Raw genomic sequence first — 17,632 nt, 5'->3', positions numbered from 1 at the left:
AAAAAGTCTGAGCTCTCCGAAGCCGCATGCTCAAACACCATTCTGCAACCTGCTTGGCAGCCCGGTCCTGCCACCTGTCCCTGTGCCTCGCCTCACACCTGGCAACTCTACTCATTTTAATTAATTCCTTTCACTTTGGGTGGTGGTGATCAGCTTAGAATCTCATGTATGTTAGGCAGGCATTCTATCACTGAGCTGTCTCTCCACTATTCACACACACACACACACACACACACACACACACACACACACACACATATATATATATGAAATAAAACCTACAACTTTGGGATGTCGAGACAGTCTCTCTACTACTATGCTCTATCCTCAGCCCTACTTTTAATAATGCTACATAGAAAGGTACAAGGAATGAGTCAGCTGTGCTAAATGCTTTCCTTTTTGCGGTGGTCTGGGACACACCACTCTCAAGTATGACTGCATGAAGCCAGGATCCGCCATGTCCCCTTTTGCTTATCGATTGTTCAGTTATTTTGAGAAAGTGCAGACAGAGGAGCACCTCAGGAGTGGTGCACTCACAGGAAGGGGATTTGCAGTACAGAGAAAACTCGTTAGGACCCAGAAGAGCGCGTTCATCAACCCATAGTAACTGTACACTTCCTCCCCATCCCCACTCCCCCATAATTCTCCACCTCTGCCAGAGTCCTAAGCATTTCTTCCTTTCTCTACTCCAGGATGTTGTATAAACTTCAATCATAACTTCTTTGAGCCTCTTTTCTGTGGGACTCCCAAATATGTACACACTAACCAAAGTGGGCTTTCTCCTGTGCATCTGCTTCGTGTCAGTTTAGGTTGAAGCCCATCCTAGGCATCTAATAACCTATTTTTTCCTACAATACTATTTATTACCCTTCTCAGTTTGTAGATGAGGAAAACAACGGCTCAGGGAGGGTAAGAAATGGCTCAAGATCACATATCTAGTTAGTGGGGGAGCTGAGATCTGAATCCGATGCTGAATCGCACACCTCAGTCCATGTCCGTCTACGCAGGATCCCAGTGTGCAATGAAAACAAGAGAGGCCATATCTTCAAGTTCTGTGTGGAACTTGGCCCAATCACATCTGAGGCCAGGGGGACAAAAATCCCAGGATGACAAACAGCTCTTGCACAATGCAGGTCTGTGCAATCAAGACCTTTCTACTTCAACAGTAACACAGGGTGTCTACTGAAAAATGCAGCATTCAAAAGAGCAGGTCTTAAAGGTCAGATTTAAAAGATGAATGAGGATGCAAACTGAGTCAGGAAATACAAGCTCCAAGTAGCAGCCCCGTGTGTGAATGAACAGTTCTCTTATGAAGGTTTTCTAAGAGGCAAATCTAAAGTTCCAGTTTGCCTGTCCAGTCAAAATGCAGGGAAAAAACCCTACCCTCTCAGCCTCTCTGAGCAAACCACAGACATCAAACTAGGAGATGGGAGTGCCTTGATCCTTAAGAGCATTTGACAGGGCAGTGGGGCCAGGGTGCCCTACCTGGCTCTGTGGGAAGGGGCAATGTCAGTCTAGAGCCTGAAAGTCATCATTTGCAACGTTTAATTAAGACCCTTGAAATAGAAATCCTTGTGATGTTCTGTAGGGGCTGTGCCCTGCAATCCTCAGTCCCTGCAGACTCCAGGAGGGTAGTTGTGTGCAGCCAACCTGGTTGTGGGTGTGTTAAGCTCCACAACAGACAGAGAGTATTACCTCCCCTTTACAAAGGGGAAACAGAGGCTCAGGAGATTAGATAACATGCCCAAAGCATCAGCAGGCTGTGTGCAGGCTACTCTGCCAGCAGGGTGTGCATTCTGCAGCCTTTGCAAGTGAAGGTCTTTGCCCCTGTAGGCATTTTCACATCTGCCAGTCTCAACTTGGCTGCAATCCCATGCCAGGGGCCGGACAGTGAGTACTTCCTGAGTGAGCCTATGGATTCTCAGAGCCTCGTGAGGCATTTCCTGAAGACTATTTCATTCAAATGTTACAGCAGCAGTGTGAGGGACTGTGATTATTGTCCTGGTTCTAGAGTTATAAAACCAAAGCCCAGAATAGTGAAGGGGCCCACAATACTGAGAGGAAGCTCCTCAAATGAGGGCTCTTGAGCTGTGCCCTGGTCAGTACCATAAGCTATAGTATTTTATTAAGGACCATAAACAGAATTTGAATAAAGGCTTGTAATGTTTCTGAGAGGAAATCAAGAGACATTGATTAATTGATTGTGGTGCTGAACTACTGAGTTACTGAGCCCAAACCAAAAGATATTACCATTGCCCTAAAATAATAATAAGATGTAGAATCTTTTATGTGCTATCAGTAAAGACCAAACATTGCAACAACTCTAAACCTATGAGTAATAATTCTCTTCCCTCTGGTTCATGCACTCAGAGAACCTAGAGATGATCTATAATATGAGCACACCTGCATGGGTCTTTATAGATACCTCATTCAAGAAGAAATTAGAACTTCCTGGAGAAATAGATGTTTTTAAGGAAAAATTCCAGTTGGGTCTGGAGCATCTTTTGCCAGATAATAAAGAACAAAGACTAATACGTTCATGTTAGAAGCATATAGGAGCTGGCCTCAAGGACAGATTTAATATAATTTGAGTAGCAAGAAAAAGATAACAATAAATTTTAGCACATTGGAAAAATTTAATGGGTCTATAATATTACTGCAAACAGAGAAAAGGGGGTGAGGAGGGAACAGGGAGAAAGAAGAAAATGCTATTCTATAAAAAGGAACACCAGGCGGTGGGTGGGTCCGGCTGCTGCCTTAGCTTCTTTTCCTGCCGCTGTGATAAAACATCCTAACCAAACCAAACCAAACCAAAACCAACCACCCCAAGCCCCCCAAAAAACCCACCCCCCCAAAAAAACCCAAAACAACAACAACAAAAAAACCAAAACCAAAAAAACTCAAGAGAGAAGCCTAGATCACTGTTTGAGTTGCAGCTTATCACAACAGGGGAGTCCAGGCCAGCAGGGTTTGTGGCACACCACATGGTCACACTGAGGAGGCACATCACATGGTCACACTCATCTACAGTCAGGAAGCAGAAGGCAGCAAGCACCCAGTTCCCTTTCTCCATTTGTAAGCCGGACTTGTGGCCGAGTGTAGTGACACATACTTTTGATCCCAGCACTCAGGAGGCAGATCCCCTTGAGTTTAAGGCTAGCTGGTTGAAACAGTGAGTTCCAGATAGCCAGAGAGCTACAGAGCTACACAGTGAAACCTTGTCTCAGAACAACAACAACCACCACCCCAAAACCAACCAAACAAAAAAAAACCTAGAAACACAGGTCTTGTGCTGGTTGGAATGAGAATATCTTCCATAGGCTCAGGTGATTGAGTATTTGGTCTGGGGGTGGTGGTGGTGGTACTGCTGGGTAGATTTAGGAGGTGTGGCCTTGCTGGAGGAAGTTTGTCACTTGGGGCAGACTTTGAGGTTCTAAGAGTTGTGTACCATTCTCAGCCTGCTCTCTCTGCTTTCTACTTGCAGTTCAAGATGTGAGCTCTCAACTCTTCTTACTGCCAAGATGGACTCTCAGCTCTCTGGATAAGCTCCAACAAACTCGTTTACAAATTGCCTATCGCAGCAAGAGAAAAATAACTAACTCACATCACCCCACACCAATTAAGATAATCAATATAGTCTCCCAGAGCATGCCCAGAGGCCTGGCTCACAGGTGACTCTAGATTTCGTCACGTGGACAATTTCCACTAACCAACACAGTGTTGTAGGCCTGTTTCTCCAGGCAGAGGTAGGGACAATAGGAAGGAGTTCAGGGCCAGCCTGGGCTACAGGAGACCCTGCCTCAACATACTTCTCCACTCAAAATGAACACCAACTAACACAGAAAGAACAGCACGGTTAGGACCACACCATTTTGTAGCCTGCAGTGCTGCAATTCAGGCAAAGTTCACCAGCGGCTATGGCAGGGAAGGAACACAGTCTGGGGCAGCGGCTCTCCACCTTCCCCATCTGGGACCCTTTAACACCGTTGTTCATGTTGTGCCATCCCCCAGCCATGAAATGATTTCACTGCTACTTCATAACTGTAATTTTACTACTGCTAGGTATCAGAATGCAAATGCGTGTTTCCCAGTGGTCTCAGGTGACCCGTGAAAGGGTCATCTGACCCCCAGAGGGGTCATGACCTGCAGTTTGAGAACCACTGGTTTAGATAATGTGTCACAGACATTTCCCCTGTTACCATGGAGACTTAGGCTGTCATGACATTAACCACTAACCAAATGGCTTCATGAAGACCCCTGGTAGCTGCCTCCTTCTAAAATGATGGGATCAGAAGTCCACATTACCAAAAAGCCAGAAACTGAAATAGCTAAGATCTAATCATTAAGGAACTAGTCAAATATAAACATGTGAGATGGCCCTTTCCAGATTAAATGATTTGCTCAAAGAAATGTTAACAGATACAGTGGGTGGATCTTGACTAGACTGGATCATTAAAGGTAACAACTAAAGGGTTTTGGAGAAGGGCAATCTAGAAAGAATTTAATACCAAGTGCTTATTTGGAAATACAAAAGGTAAGATTACCATTATGTAGGAAAACACCACTCTTATGAGATGGAGATATGCTGGAGACTTTAGGAAACTTTTTAGATAAGGTATTACTATGTGCCCCAGGCTGGCCGATAATCAATCTTTCTGCTTAGTGTGCCAAGTGTTGGGGACATGGGCATGGGCCATTATGCCTGGCTAAGATATTCATGTTTTCTTCCTCCCTCTCTCAGTCACTCTATTTTTCTCTCCTTTCTCTTGTGTGACAGGTTTTCATAATGCTGCCCTTTCTCAGTTGGTCTGGAGCTCTCAAGTGATCCTCCTGCCTCAGCATCCTGAGTAGCTTGGACTATAGGGGCAAGCAATCAAGCTTGGCTTATAAGGTAAAGTAACTGGGAGATGTGTGTGTCTGACTATGTGTGTGTGTGTGTGTGTGTGTCTGTGTCTGTGGAAAGGCAAGTGTGTTCAAGCATGAATAGGTGAATGCAGGTTTGGTATTTAGAGACTAAGATAGTCAACTAGGACCAAAGTTGGAGAAGTGCTTTGATCAGGAAGTCCTTCTAGATTGGACTTAGCCTAGAGGATCAGCCTGCCCCTCTTCCGTTCTGTGATCCAGGGTTGAGATATGGCTGTCTGGGCCTTGTTTCTGACAACAGCATCCTCCTGAGCCTAGCATCTGTGGCTGTCAAGTGGCAGGAAGGAGACTCCTGCTGTGCAGCCAAGGTGTGCTGAGCATGGGCAGAGAGAACCAATGGGGCTTCTGGGGTAGAGGACAGCATATGGTCTTTGGCGAGAGTCAGTGTTTGTGGTAGGCTCTCCGAGGGAAGATGGTGGTGGCCATGAAAACCATGACAGTTCAAACTGTGATAGTTACTCAACATGCTAATTTCTACTCCCCCCTCCCCCCCACCCCCTCTTTCTGTATTTCAAGACTGGGTTTGTATGTGTAGCCCTGGCTGTCTTGGAACTCACTCTGTAGACCAGGCTGGCTTCAAACTCAGAGATCTGCCTGCCTCTGTTGCCCAAGTGCTGCGATTAAAGGCGAGAGCCACCACTGCCTCATGAAATACACACTCGTAGGCTTTATAGACCTGCATGACAGGCCCTTCCCTTCCTCTGCAACTTGACTTCTAGTCTCCCCTTGGCCAGGATTTTGAAGGAAAAATCTCACCAGGCTGCCAAGCCTCACCTGTGGCACCCACACCATCCTTTTTGACTCAAAGCACTTTATGCTCAGTACTTAGCACAATTAACCTAAGCAGGTGCCTGGCTTCCCTGCTGAGTGGAGAAATCCCTTGCTATCCCCAGAAACTGGGGCTGGGCAGGGAGTAGGGAAGACATTTTATTTGTTTTTAACTTTGTTTAGTTAGAGCTATCTTCACCTTCCCGGACTTGTGCACCAACAGGACTATTTATGTCCCTGTCTTGGAGATAAACACTTTAAAACTTTTCATTTTGAAAATACTTCCTTGAATTTTCACTTTGGAATCAAATCTGTAAGACAATGTCTAATTGGCTGTCATGCTGCCAAGGCCATGGAGGCTTCCACTGTGCAGGGGAAGAGACAGAGCACCGGGTACATTTCAAAGATGACAATGTTCAAGTGAGTGACGTCTGCCGATCACCTAGCAGCTTCCCAGCCTTACCCAGGGTGATCTCCAGGATAGGGCTTTGGCCCGGAGCCCTACAGACTTCCCCTTCACCCTTTCACACCCAACAGCTGATGGCTACCTTGCCCTGTCCTATCTCTGAGAGGCCTACAGGCTGCTCCCCTCAGTTCACACAAGGGGCACTGGGATTTGTGCCCATCAGGGCGGGGTGGGGGTGGGCTGGAAGAAGAGACCACCCAACCTGAGGCATTTCCTTGCTTGCACAGAAATGCTTTGTTGAAGATGGTCCCTACACCATCCCTCAACCGCAGGCAGAACTTTCTCTAGCCACCTTGGCTCATCTTGTGGTTTTTCCTCAGGCACCCACACCTCCTTTCAGCTTTCTCTTCCTGTGGCCTTCCCACTCCTCCCAACAGTGATAACTGTAAACAAAGGGCTTTCAAATAGCTCCAGCCTGAAGACACCATAGAAGGGTTGCCTTGTAGCTGGGCATTGAAAGTGCTAGGGCACAGGTCCTGGAGCACAACTTTGGATGGGTGGGGCATCACAATGCTTGCTTCTTTCCTGTCACCCCAGACCAAACCTCTGTTTCCCCTGTGGGCAGAGAAAGGCAGGGTCTTTGAAGGCTTTTGTGGGCAAGTCACTTATCAGGTGTGTTGCTCAACTGGAAACAGTTATCACGGTGAGGCCTTGGCGGGATGTGAGTAGAATGAGTATGTGTGTGACGCACTGAGCTCCAGGGATGGGCTCTTTATTTCTAGTTACATGGAAAGAATGGTGTTGTGTACATCCACACGCCCTGGGTTCACTAGAGCTGGGAGGGGTCCCTGTCATCCCTGTGGTCCGCCTTGCGCTCGCCCACCTTACCCAGCACCCACTCCTCAGCTCTGGAACCGGTTCCCTCTGATCAGACAAGAGGTCCCCTTCTCACCTTTCCTACCCACCAAAGGCTCCTCCCACAGCGCATCCCTTTCTCCAGCCCCGCCCCTCAGGTGGTTCGGTCCACCCCCTCACCCCGAAACGCGCCCCTCCCCCGCGGCCACGGGTGGGGCTACCCCATTTCACAGATGAGAACAGCGAGGCTGCGACAGATGACCTTTCACGGCAGGACAGGTGCCCGGAAAGGCATGTATGCATCTGCTGGGTCCAGAGCCCTCCCCCCAACCCCTGCGCACCGCACCCACCTCCTGCCCTCGCTCAGCAGCCTCCCCTCCAGCCAGCGCAGCTTCGCTAGGGGGTGGGCCGGGCTGGGGCAGGGGCGGGGCGTCCCGGGCCGCGCGCTGGCCGCCGGGACTTGTAGTCCCTTTCGTGTTCCTTCCTGTGCCGCGTGCCCCGCCCGGACTCCACCTCCCAGGAGGCTACGCGGAGAGCCGGCCCCCTACTGGCCCGCCCCGCCGGCACTGGGACCAGCTGGCCTTAAAGGGGACGCGGCCCGACTGGGAACTCGCAGGGTAACCCCCGCTCTGGCTCCGCCCCGTTTCCCCGCACCTCACCCCTCCCCCAGTTCCGTCCCGCAGCCCTGAGACCGCGCAGCAGAGTTGCACTGCCCAGGTCCATCTAGGGTTGTGCGGAGCGGGGTGGGTGGAGTTGGGCATCACAGTAGCAGCAGCATCCCTGCGGTCTGGGACCCCTCGGTAGGGGAGCGGAGGACCCGCCCTGACCTCGCCTGGCCCAGCCTAGTCTAGTCCGGCCCATGCGCCCCGCCCAGGAGTGGGTTCTAAGGTAAGGCCCTCTGAAGTCAAGGAGTTAAGGGGGCTTTGGGTGTGAGTGCTCATGTCGGGGGGCGGGGGCAGTGTCTGCACTCTTGACATTTAGAGTGCTCCATACTTATCTTTGGGACTCTGAGAGCACGAGACTGGAAGGTGGGGGAATCTAGGTGCTTCTGGGCCTTTGCTGTGTGACCTTGGCCTTCTAACTGCCCCTCTCTGAGCCTTAAACATCTCCTTCATCAACTGAGTAGCGAGGTGTTCCAGCTTCTGTACCTCTCAGTCCTGAGAGCAGCCACAACTAGAACCATGAAGCCTGGCAATCTTTTTGTGGAGAACCCCCAGTCAGGGCTAAACAGGCGTAAGGAAGGGAGAGAGGGGACCCAACTGGAGTAGACACTGAGGATCCAGAGGCAGTCTGATCATCTTTGTCCTGGAGTCCGGGGGCCTTGACAACGCTTGCAGATTGCAGAACTGAAGCTTAAGTGCCTGTCCTCCCTCAGAGCAAGTCTGGGCTGGGAGTGGGGGCTGGGTTAGCAGAGGTTAGTGAGTGGTGGCTCTGTAATCAGGGGCGAGTGTGGACAGTCCCAGAGGGGAAACAGTGCTCCCGTCATCTTCCCTTCCATCTCTCTAATCCTTCTTCAGTAACAGGGCTGTTCTTGCCTGTCACTAGCAAAGCCCTCACTCCTGTCTTTCCAGTACCCAGCAGGGGGCTGGTCCAGGCCTCCTAGGGGCAAGGGTGCCATGCTAGGGTTGCCTTGGTAAGACACTGAATTAAACCACATTCTGCTGCCAAGAGACCCGAGTGAACCCTGGCGTCCATAGGAGTCAGGGTGTGGGGGCATGAATGTGAGGGGCTGAGAGGACAGCAGATGAACCCCCTCCTCCCTAACGCAGGCCAGGGACCTGCAGACCCTCCCTCCTCCTCTTTGAGGAGATCTGGGAACAGCAGATCCAGGGGCTAACCAGGAGCTGGGGTTTCATATTGCTTTTTCTGCCTTGTTTGTATGGGGCCATTTCTGGAGTGGCTAAGTCTTCTTTGGCCTCTGTGAGGTGTCTCGAAGATGTTCAAGGGTTGTGGATATTAGAGACTAGGTCCAGGCAGAGGAGGGGCAGGGACTGGCCTCAAGGTAACCCTGTCTCTGGATACTACTTTTCTGGTCACATCTTTGATTTTTTATCTCGTTTTGTTACCAAATGTCTCTCATCAATATCTAGGCACACCTAGATACATGGCCACCTCTGCCCCTGGGCACACTATCATCCTGGGCGCTGTGTACAGACCAGGATTGGATCTACTTCCTCCAGAGTCAGACCCTAGCCAGGTAGGAGAGAGAGCGTGCTAGAGCAAGTTAGACTGCAGAGGATGAAGGAGCCAAGGCGGCCTGGGATCCGGAGCTTAGAGACTCGCTCTGTGGAGGGACAGGGAATGGCTTGCGAACTCGGCATTGCAGGATGAGTCAGAATTAGCCAGGAAAGAAGAGGCAAGCCCTTTCCCATAGAGAGGACAGAAACAAAACAAAACAAAACAAAACAAAACACAATTCCCATCTATGCCTAATATCAGTGTGGTGTCACATAGACAGCCCCAGTGGCAGGCTTTCGAGTATGGGCTTTGACTGAGGGGCCTAGTGGCCTTGAGGGTCTGAGTAGCCAGGCAAGAGGGAACTTTTCAGAAATGAGGTTAATCTGATGGCGTTGCTGAGGGAGAGAGGCTGAGGCGATGATGGAGGTCGAGCTCAGGACCCCCCTAACCCCCATGGTGATAGAGAAGAGCCAGGTTCTCTGAAGCACAAGCAGGGGACTGTCAACACACAGCTGAAACGCCAAGGGTTATCCATGAGGGACAGATGAAGGCTCAGGGCCTTCTGGGTGGGCGTTCCCTCTCCCGGGTTCCCGGAGCATCCATACAGAGTGTGCCTGGACACCAGGCTGGCAGGCTGAGGGCACAGACTCAGGGTTTGGGCAAGGGCATCAGCCATGCTGGGCAAGGCCAAGAGGTAAGTGGCCAGTCACCTTCCATTTGGGTTTCAGAGGCTGAGAGTTGAAGGGGTCTCTTTCTCTGTCACCAAGGCTACCGTGGAGGTGGTGTCCAGCTCAATTAAAAATCTGGACTGCTGTCCTCCAGGCCTTGTGACGGGAGGATGGATCGAATGAGAGAGTGAGTGAGGTTCAGGAGACTACTGTCCTAGTCCAGGCAAGAAATGAAGAGGAACCGATGGGGGGCAGGTTGGGGGAGTGGGGGTGGGAAGGCTGGGGCAGCTGTCAGCAGTGTGCTTGCCTGCTTCCCCTCACAGCACCGGTGTGTTCCCTCCATGACAGATGACCAAGTCTTAGGAGTGGCAGGCCCAGAACAGCTCCCATTTGCCTGTGAGAAAGCTGAGATGCTAGGAAGCGCTTCGCCTCAGGCGAGCTGGTGGTTTCTGAGCGGAAGCTCTGGACACAGGCTCTGGGAAGGGAGGAGGGCTGCTCCACTTGGTATGGAGCAGCTGGCTGGATGCAAAGCCTGTGTAGACAAGCCATCCCTGCTGGGTAACCCAGCTTCTCCTGAGGAGGGCTGGTGGCCCACAGCTTCTTCTGGGAGGGAAGAGTGCCGGCTGATTCTGCCGTGGCCTGGAAATGTGTCTCCCCCTCTCCCCTACTCCTGCCCTCCTTCTCTGGCCTGCGATTGGAGTCAGGTGAAGAAGAAACCTCGGAAGCTCTGTTGCATGAATGCATCCAGGATCTCACGGAGTGGGTTTACTGGTAACCATGGTGACAGATGACCTGACTACTTGCGTAGGCGGTGTGGCAGGTAGCAGGGCTTGTGCAGAGGCCAAAGACTGAGGAAGGCTGGCTTCTGTGACTGGAACTTCAGGTGGTTCTGATGGACTGGGCTTCCAGCTGCCAGGTGCAGCCTACCTGATGTAGTATCAGGCAAAAGGGCGGGGAGTGGCAGGTGCTCGCTCCGTCATTCCGTTTCTGTGGTTTAACCAAATGCCATTTATCCCGTGGTTCATAGGCTTCACTCAAGGTCACACAGTACAGGTCTCCATTTCTACTTCGATTTTTAAAAAGTGGTCTTCTAGAACCTTCCTTGGCTCCAGAATTCCATTTATGCCGGCCCTGTGCCCTGGCCCGCTATACATGATGCCAAAATCTCATTGATTTAAGGTTTCTTCTTAGCAGCATGAATGCCTTGCTTTCTCGGCAGCCTGAGTTAAAAAGCAGGACCCACCCAGCAGTCCACGAGGCAGAGGAAGCTGATGACAGCAACTGCCTTGCCCTAGGTCCTGCCTAAGAAAGAGGGCCAAGGCTGACATGGGCGGTGGGGCATTTTATTTCTTGTTAATTCTATATACTAGGTTCTATTACTGAGGCACACCTCTAGCCTTGAGACTAGTCTTTAAATGTCCACGGGGGTCACGTTTTGCACTGCCTGGTGCTCTGTAAACACACCAGGCTGCCACGTCCTGAGGACCTAAGATTTGCTTCCCAGGCAATGGGAATTGGTGTTTGCTGATAAGTTCCTTCTTGTTCCTCACGCCTAGAGCCACACTGAGTGCTTCTTGTTCCTGTCATAGCCCATTCAAACCAGTGGGAGCTTTCTGGAGCTGAGCGATCGTTTTGGTAACCAGAATGCATCCCAGATAAGCCTCTTTCGGAGTAAGAGGGGGGCCCTATCCACCATCCTCCCACGGCCACTTGAGGGGATTCTGGGTATTTGACTTTTTTTTTCTAAGATGAAATAATTATTTTCAGAGAATAATGAAAGCCAGCTCTGCTGGTTCAGACCTAAAATCACAGCACTGAGGAAGCTGAGGGAGGACACAGAGAGATACAGATTCACCTGGGTTGCAGAGGAAACCCTGTCTAAAAACAAACAAATAAACAAACAAACAAACATCAAGAAGCCAGACGTAGTCATTGATGTCTGTAATTTTGGAACGCTTGAGAAGTGGAAGCAAGAGGATCAGGAGTTCAAGACCAGGCAATCACAGAGATTTAGGCCAACCTGAGTCACATGAGACCCTGCCTCAAAACAACAAAATATCGAGCAACTCAAACTTAGAGTTCAAACAACAGCAGAATGTAAAGAGCAGAGGCGAGCGGCCACACCGGGAGAGCCAGCTAAGCAATGCACTTTAGAACTAGAGAGACTAGGGTGTAGCTGAGGCCAAGCTCAGAGTGTTCCCCTAGGATGCATGAGGCCATAGGTTCAATACTAGCCCTTCCAGACAAATGACACCCAGGGAGGGGGAGCCCTTCCAATCAGAGAACAGCCCAGGTGGAGAGCGCTTATACCACAGGGCAGTATTGACCTTACTCACCCAACACATGCCTACTGTGTGCTGGGCCAGGGCAGTAATGACCTCATCCAACATGGGCCTACTGTGTGCTGGGCCATGTGCTAGGTGCTGGGGAGGCCAGTGAACAGAACTCAACTTCAAGGACCATACTCAGTGTGGCAGGGAGGCCAACGGGAGCCAAGTAGCCGTTAGTGCAGTAGAGGAGCCGGGCAGGGTGTTCTGGGAATGTAACTGTCTGCAGCAGGTAGGGAGGGCAGGTGCCTTCGATACTTCTCTATTGCTGTGATAAGACACTGTGACAAGGGCAACTCAGGAGAGCAAGCAGTTCATTTGGGCTCTTGGTTTCAGAGAGTTCGAGTCCACGGTGGGTCAGCAAAGGGATGCTGTCGGGAAGAGTTAAGAGCTCACATTCAGTTCAGCAAGCAGGAGGCAGAGGAAGCTAACTTTTGAAACCTCAAAGCCCACCCCCAATGACACTGTCCCCAAATTCTTCCTAATTAGGAGACCACACCTCCTAATTCTTCCTCAACTGTTCTTTGTGGGGGCCAAGGATTCAGACATGAGCCCATGGAGGCCATTTTCATTCAGACCACAGCAAACAAGGAGAAGAGGTGGGGCATGCATATGGTGGAGGTGGAGGGAACACAGCGGACAGAGAGCTAGACCCTAGGCGGGAGAAGCAGGCAGGGCCCTGGGGATGAAGGGCTGCGGAGCAAGGCTGGGTGGGAGGGTCAGAGAAGAGCATTGGCAGGGCCCTAGCATTAAGGGATGGCAGCTTCAACAGGGGAAAAGTTGTATCTTAGTGGCCCAAGGGAGAAAGGATTTCTGTGGCTCTGGTCTGAGGTCTAACCTGTCAGTGTGGGGCAGTCAAGGTGGCAAAACCTTGAAGCAGTTGGTTGCTGCACACACAGGACAATGAGAGGGCTGAATACCTGTGCTTAGGTCACTTTCTCCTTCTACAGTTGATGATCCCGGCACATAGGATGGTGGGTAGGTCTTCCCATTTCAGACCAATCAAGATAGTCCCCCACAGATGTTCAGAGACAGAAATCCCTCACCCGTGTGCCCAGAATTGTGTCTCATAAGTGATTCTAGATCCTACCAAAGTGATAATACCATCTGCACTGGCTGGTTTTGTGTGTCAACTTGACACAAGCTGGAGTAATCACAGAGAAAGGAGCCCCCCTTGAGGAAATGCCTCCATGAGATCCAGCTGTAAGGCATTTTCTCAATTAGTGAGCAAGGGTGGGAGGGCCCATTGTGAGTGGTGCCATCATCCCTGGGCTGGTAGTCCTGGACTCTATAAGAAAGCAAACTGAGCAAGCCAGAGGCAGCAATCCAGTAAATAACATCCCTCCATGGCCTCTGCATCAGCTCCTGCCTCCACTCTCCTGCCTTGTGTGAGTTCCTGTCTTCACTTCCATTGGTGATGAACAGCAATGTGGATGTGTAAGCAGAATAAACCCTATCCTCCCCAACGTAATATTAGTGTTCCGATTTTGCAGGCAAGAAAACTGAGGCCCTTCTACAGTATCAGCACCCAAGGATCTGGACCGGGTTGTGGGTCAGATCTTGGCCCAGTCCCTGTCCCCAGCCCTGTGCGGCCATCATGGACAAGATCCTGGAGGCCGTGGTGACTTCGTCCTACCCTGCGAGTGTGAAGCAAGGGCTGGTGCGGCGCGTGCTGGAGGCCGCGCGGCAGCCCTTGGAGCGGGAGCAGTGTCTGGCGCTGCTGGCCCTGGGCGCGCGCCTCTACGTGGGTGGCACGGAGGAGCTGCCGCGCCGCGTGGGCTGCCAGCTGCTGCACGTGGCGGGTCGCCACCACCCCGACGTCTTCGCCGAGTTCTTCAGCGCGCGCCGCGTGCTGCGCCTGCTGCAGGGCGGTGCAGGGCCCCCGGGGGTGCGTGCGCTGGCCTGCGTGCAGCTAGGGCTGCAGCTGCTGCCCGACGGGCCCGCAGCGGACGAGGTGTTCGCGCTGCTGCGGCGCGAGGTCCTGCGCACCGTGTGCGAGCGCCCGGGCCCCGCCGCCTGCGCGCAGGTCGCCCGGCTGCTGGCGCGCCACCCGCGCTGCGTACCCGACGGCGCGCACCGTCTGCTCTTCTGCCAGCAGCTGGTGCGCTGCCTCGGCCGCTTCCGCTGCCCAGCCGAGGGCGAGGAGGGCGCGGTGGAGTTCCTGGAGCAGGCCCAGCAGGTGAGCGGGCTCCTGGCGCAGCTGTGGCGCGCGCAGCCCGCCGCCATCCTTCCCTGCCTCAAGGAGCTGTTCGCTGTCATCTCCTGCACAGGTGCGTGTGCAGCGGGGACCGGGGCGGGAGCTCGGCTGGACACTGTGGTGGGTTGCACACGAGACGGAGTGCGATGCTTATTTTTAGTGAGAAAGTCTACCTTGGGCATTTAATGTAGGTGTTGTCCTGTGGTGGAGCTGGAAATGCAGGGGGCACTCCACGTGGGCCGGAGGATACTGTCAACCTGGGAACGCAGAATGGTCCTGGCCTTTGGGTCAGGCAGGCTTGATCTGGGGTGATTAGTACCTAGCAGCAGGGGATACCTAAACTCATAATCTATCTTTAAAAAAAGATTTATCTTTATTTCATGTGTGTGAGTGTTCTATCTGTATGTATGTTTGTGCACTGCGTGTGTGCTTGGTGCGCACCGATGTCAGAATAAAGCATGGGTCCCTTGAAGTGTGGAGTTACAAGGATGGTTGTGAGCCACCATGCTGGAATGCTGGGAACAGAACTCTGCTCTTTACAAGAACATCAAGTGTTCTTAACCACCGAGCCATTTCTCCAGCCCCTTAACTCTGAATCTTGATATCCAGTTGCCAGCCAGCCGTGTGGATGACTGAGCTGTGTCTTCCCTGATGGTCGGACTGTGCAAGGGAAAGGAAGGGAGAGCCAAGGCCTGCCCGCCAGTGTGCCAGGACCTACCTCCTATACACTTGCATAAGAGTTTGATAGTAAATGTACCTTCTTACATCTCAACCTTTGTGTAGATGCAACTGGAATGACCTTTCCTTTCAAGGCCAGCTCCAGCATGAGCTCTTCCGAAGGGTTTCTGTTTACACGCACAGTTGGGCCGTAGTGCTTTCTCGTGGTGTCAGAGTATGCCAGGGAAGGGTTGGAGAATGAATATATTACAGTGGAATTAGACTTTGATGTTGTCAGGGGAGAGGATGTGGCCCCACGTGCTGTTTCCAGAGGCCTAGTCTACGTAGTGGTGCATGAGAGCTCAATCCATTCCAGAGGAGGAGCCACCGTCCAGCGCCTTGGCCAGCGTGGTCCAGCACCTCCCACTGGAGCTTATGGATGGTGTGGTCCGGAACCTCAGCAATGATGATAGTGTGACGGACTCCCAGATGCTGACTGCCATCAGCAGGTGGGTGCCAAGGGTCAGTGGGTGGAGATGGTGCCAAGGGTCAGTGGGTGGAGATGGGGCTGTCAGCGGTTAGAGGTCAGGCTCATACGTGTTTACTGTGAGCTCGACACTCTCACCCCGTTTGGGCTTGGGATAGATATAAGTAACACCAAATCCTGTTCTAGTGATCCCATCAGACTAGGTACTAGCTGTGTGACCCTGGAAACGCTGCTGAACTCTCGGCCTCAGTCTCCCCCCTATAAAAGGAGAAGTAGATGGCAACATGAGAAAGTAAAAACAGGGGCAGAGGAGATGGCTTGGTGGCTAAGAGTGCTGGCCTCTGGGTTCAGATACCCATCATCTGGCATAGCTGTGTGTACAACTGACTTTAGTGTTGAGGAGGTAGAGATGGACAAAGCCTTGGAGCTCACTGGCCAGTCAGCTTCGAGCTTGGTAAAAAGACTCTTACAGAGGGCATCAGGATGCAGAGCAGTGACGGAGCAGTATACGTCGCCTGTCCAGGGGACTCCATCTGCAGGTGTGTGAAACCACGCACGCAGGCACGCACACCTACAGAGTAAAAGTAGTTTTTGGTGTGATCAGTCTGCAAAAGGTCATAAACAGAACTTGGGTGCTTTTCAACTCACGGGATCTGTGTACATTCCCTCATTTGAATGTTGTCACCTGTGAGCCAGCTTCACCTGCCTGCCTGTGACCCCTGACTATGCCACCTGCACTCTTCCCCACAGGCCTTTGCCTGTGCAGACCCCATCTACCTGGCATGCCTCCCTCTGCCCTTCTGTGTACTCATGCACAGAACACCATCTCCATAGGGCCTTCTGGGCTCCCTGTCTTAGTGGGCTAGAGTGTAGGCAGGAGGGGGGTGGGCAAGAGTATAGGTGGGAGGGGGGTGGGCAAGAGTGTAGGCGGGAGGAGGATGGGTAAGAGTGTAGGCGGGAGGGGGGTGAGCTAGAGTGTAGGTGGGAGGAGGATGGGTAAGAATGTTGGCAGGAAAGTTGTGTCCCTCAAGAGCCAATCCTGCCCTGTGCTTCTCGCCTGTGTGACTTCATTTCAGTTTCTCAGCTCTAAAGTGGTCATCACTGGGCCCATCAAAGAAAGTGTTTGAGGATCAGGTGAAAGTAAGCCTGCCATGTGCAGCGTAGGGCAGAGCCATGGGAACTTTCATAAGTACCCCTGTTCTTCCTCATTGCCCACACTCTGGTATTCTCATGAGTGATGCTTTTCTCCTGAGCACTTACCACATCTCAGCCCCATGCTCATCCCAGGACAGGCCTGGTGTAGGTGGATCCTGCCGAGTTCAGCTGCTGTCCTGGCTTAATGTGATATTCTCATGAGAGGGGTATTGTCTCCATTTGAAGATGAAGTCCAGGCTCAGAGAGAAGTGGCTGGCCCTGGTCTTTGGTTGGGCTTGGTGGAGCCAGAGTTCTCAGCCTCAGGGTGCAGCTCCCTGCCTGGAACCCCCTTTCTCCCTGTAATGAGGAACAGTGGGTGAGAGGGTCTGCGGGGCTGTGAGCCATGTCTGCTGGGCTCTATTGTGTCTTCCAGGAGTGCAGGTGTGGGTCAGGACTTTACGGCCAGTCCCTGGGCTGCCCTTGCTCTGGCTTTTGGGCCTCCCTTGTCCCTGTGTCACTGTTACTCCCCTCACCAGGATGATCGACTGGGTGTCCTGGCCCCTGGGGAAGAACATTGACAAGTGGATCATTGCCCTGCTGAAGGGCCTGGCTGCTGTTAAGAAGTTCAGCATCTTGATCGAGGTTTCGCTCGCCAAAATTGAGAAGGTTGGTGGCCCCTGTCCCAGCCTGGGCACGTGGCCTTTCCCACTGCTCTCTTCTGGGAGCAGTGCAGGTGTGGGATACAAGGTACTGGGGTCCCAGTCAAGCTCATTGTGTGACAGGGTTATATCACTGCCCCTCTCTGGGCCTTGGATTCGAACTCCATTACTCTGACCACTCATTCCACTGTGTGTCTGCCCACCATCGCTCACCTAACTCTGGCTGCCCGTTTCACCGTCTGTTGCTCCATCCAGCTCCAGCACACATCTGTGATCTTGTTCCCACGGTTGGCCAGCTGTTTCCACTCTACTATGTCTCAGGTTCCCTTCCAGGGCCCACTGTGGTCACACTTGGCACTGGGTTGCTCAGGTC

The 17,632-nt window shown here is 52.1% G+C and overlaps 2 protein-coding genes across 5 annotated transcripts in view; one reads left to right on the top strand and one right to left on the bottom strand.

The window, feature by feature from the left end:
- The window catches only part of Kctd21 (potassium channel tetramerization domain containing 21), a 17,917-nt gene extending 10,566 nt beyond the window's left edge, over positions 1-7,351 (bottom strand). Inside the window, exon 1 of the mRNA XM_021167298.1 lies at positions 7,303-7,351. The gene's annotated coding sequence lies outside the window, so the exon portion shown is untranslated. The remainder of the gene's footprint in view (positions 1-7,302) is intronic.
- Usp35 (ubiquitin specific peptidase 35) overlaps positions 4,484-17,632 on the top strand; it is a 25,620-nt gene continuing 12,471 nt past the window's right edge. Inside the window, exons 1-5 of one of the 4 annotated variants that reach the window (XM_021167295.1) lie at positions 4,484-4,534; positions 4,778-4,891; positions 13,619-14,395; positions 15,356-15,488; positions 17,137-17,266. In XM_021167295.1, coding sequence (XP_021022954.1) covers positions 13,723-14,395; positions 15,356-15,488; positions 17,137-17,266 — 936 coding nt within the window. In that variant the 5' untranslated portion in view covers positions 4,484-4,534; positions 4,778-4,891; positions 13,619-13,722. Of the gene's footprint in view, positions 4,535-4,777; positions 4,892-7,074; positions 7,248-7,552; positions 7,841-7,965; positions 7,981-13,618; positions 14,396-15,355; positions 15,489-17,136; positions 17,267-17,632 lie in introns of those variants that run through there. The other 3 variants (XM_029479809.1, XM_021167296.1, XM_021167297.1) reach the window with 3 other exon arrangements.

The sequence above is a fragment of the Mus caroli genome, chromosome 7, assembly GCF_900094665.2.
Source record: "Mus caroli chromosome 7, CAROLI_EIJ_v1.1, whole genome shotgun sequence".
In the NCBI taxonomy this organism is placed as follows: Eukaryota; Metazoa; Chordata; class Mammalia; order Rodentia; family Muridae; genus Mus; species Mus caroli.
Note: the sequence above shows the minus strand (reverse complement) of the source record. Positions and strands in the feature narration are given on the sequence as shown.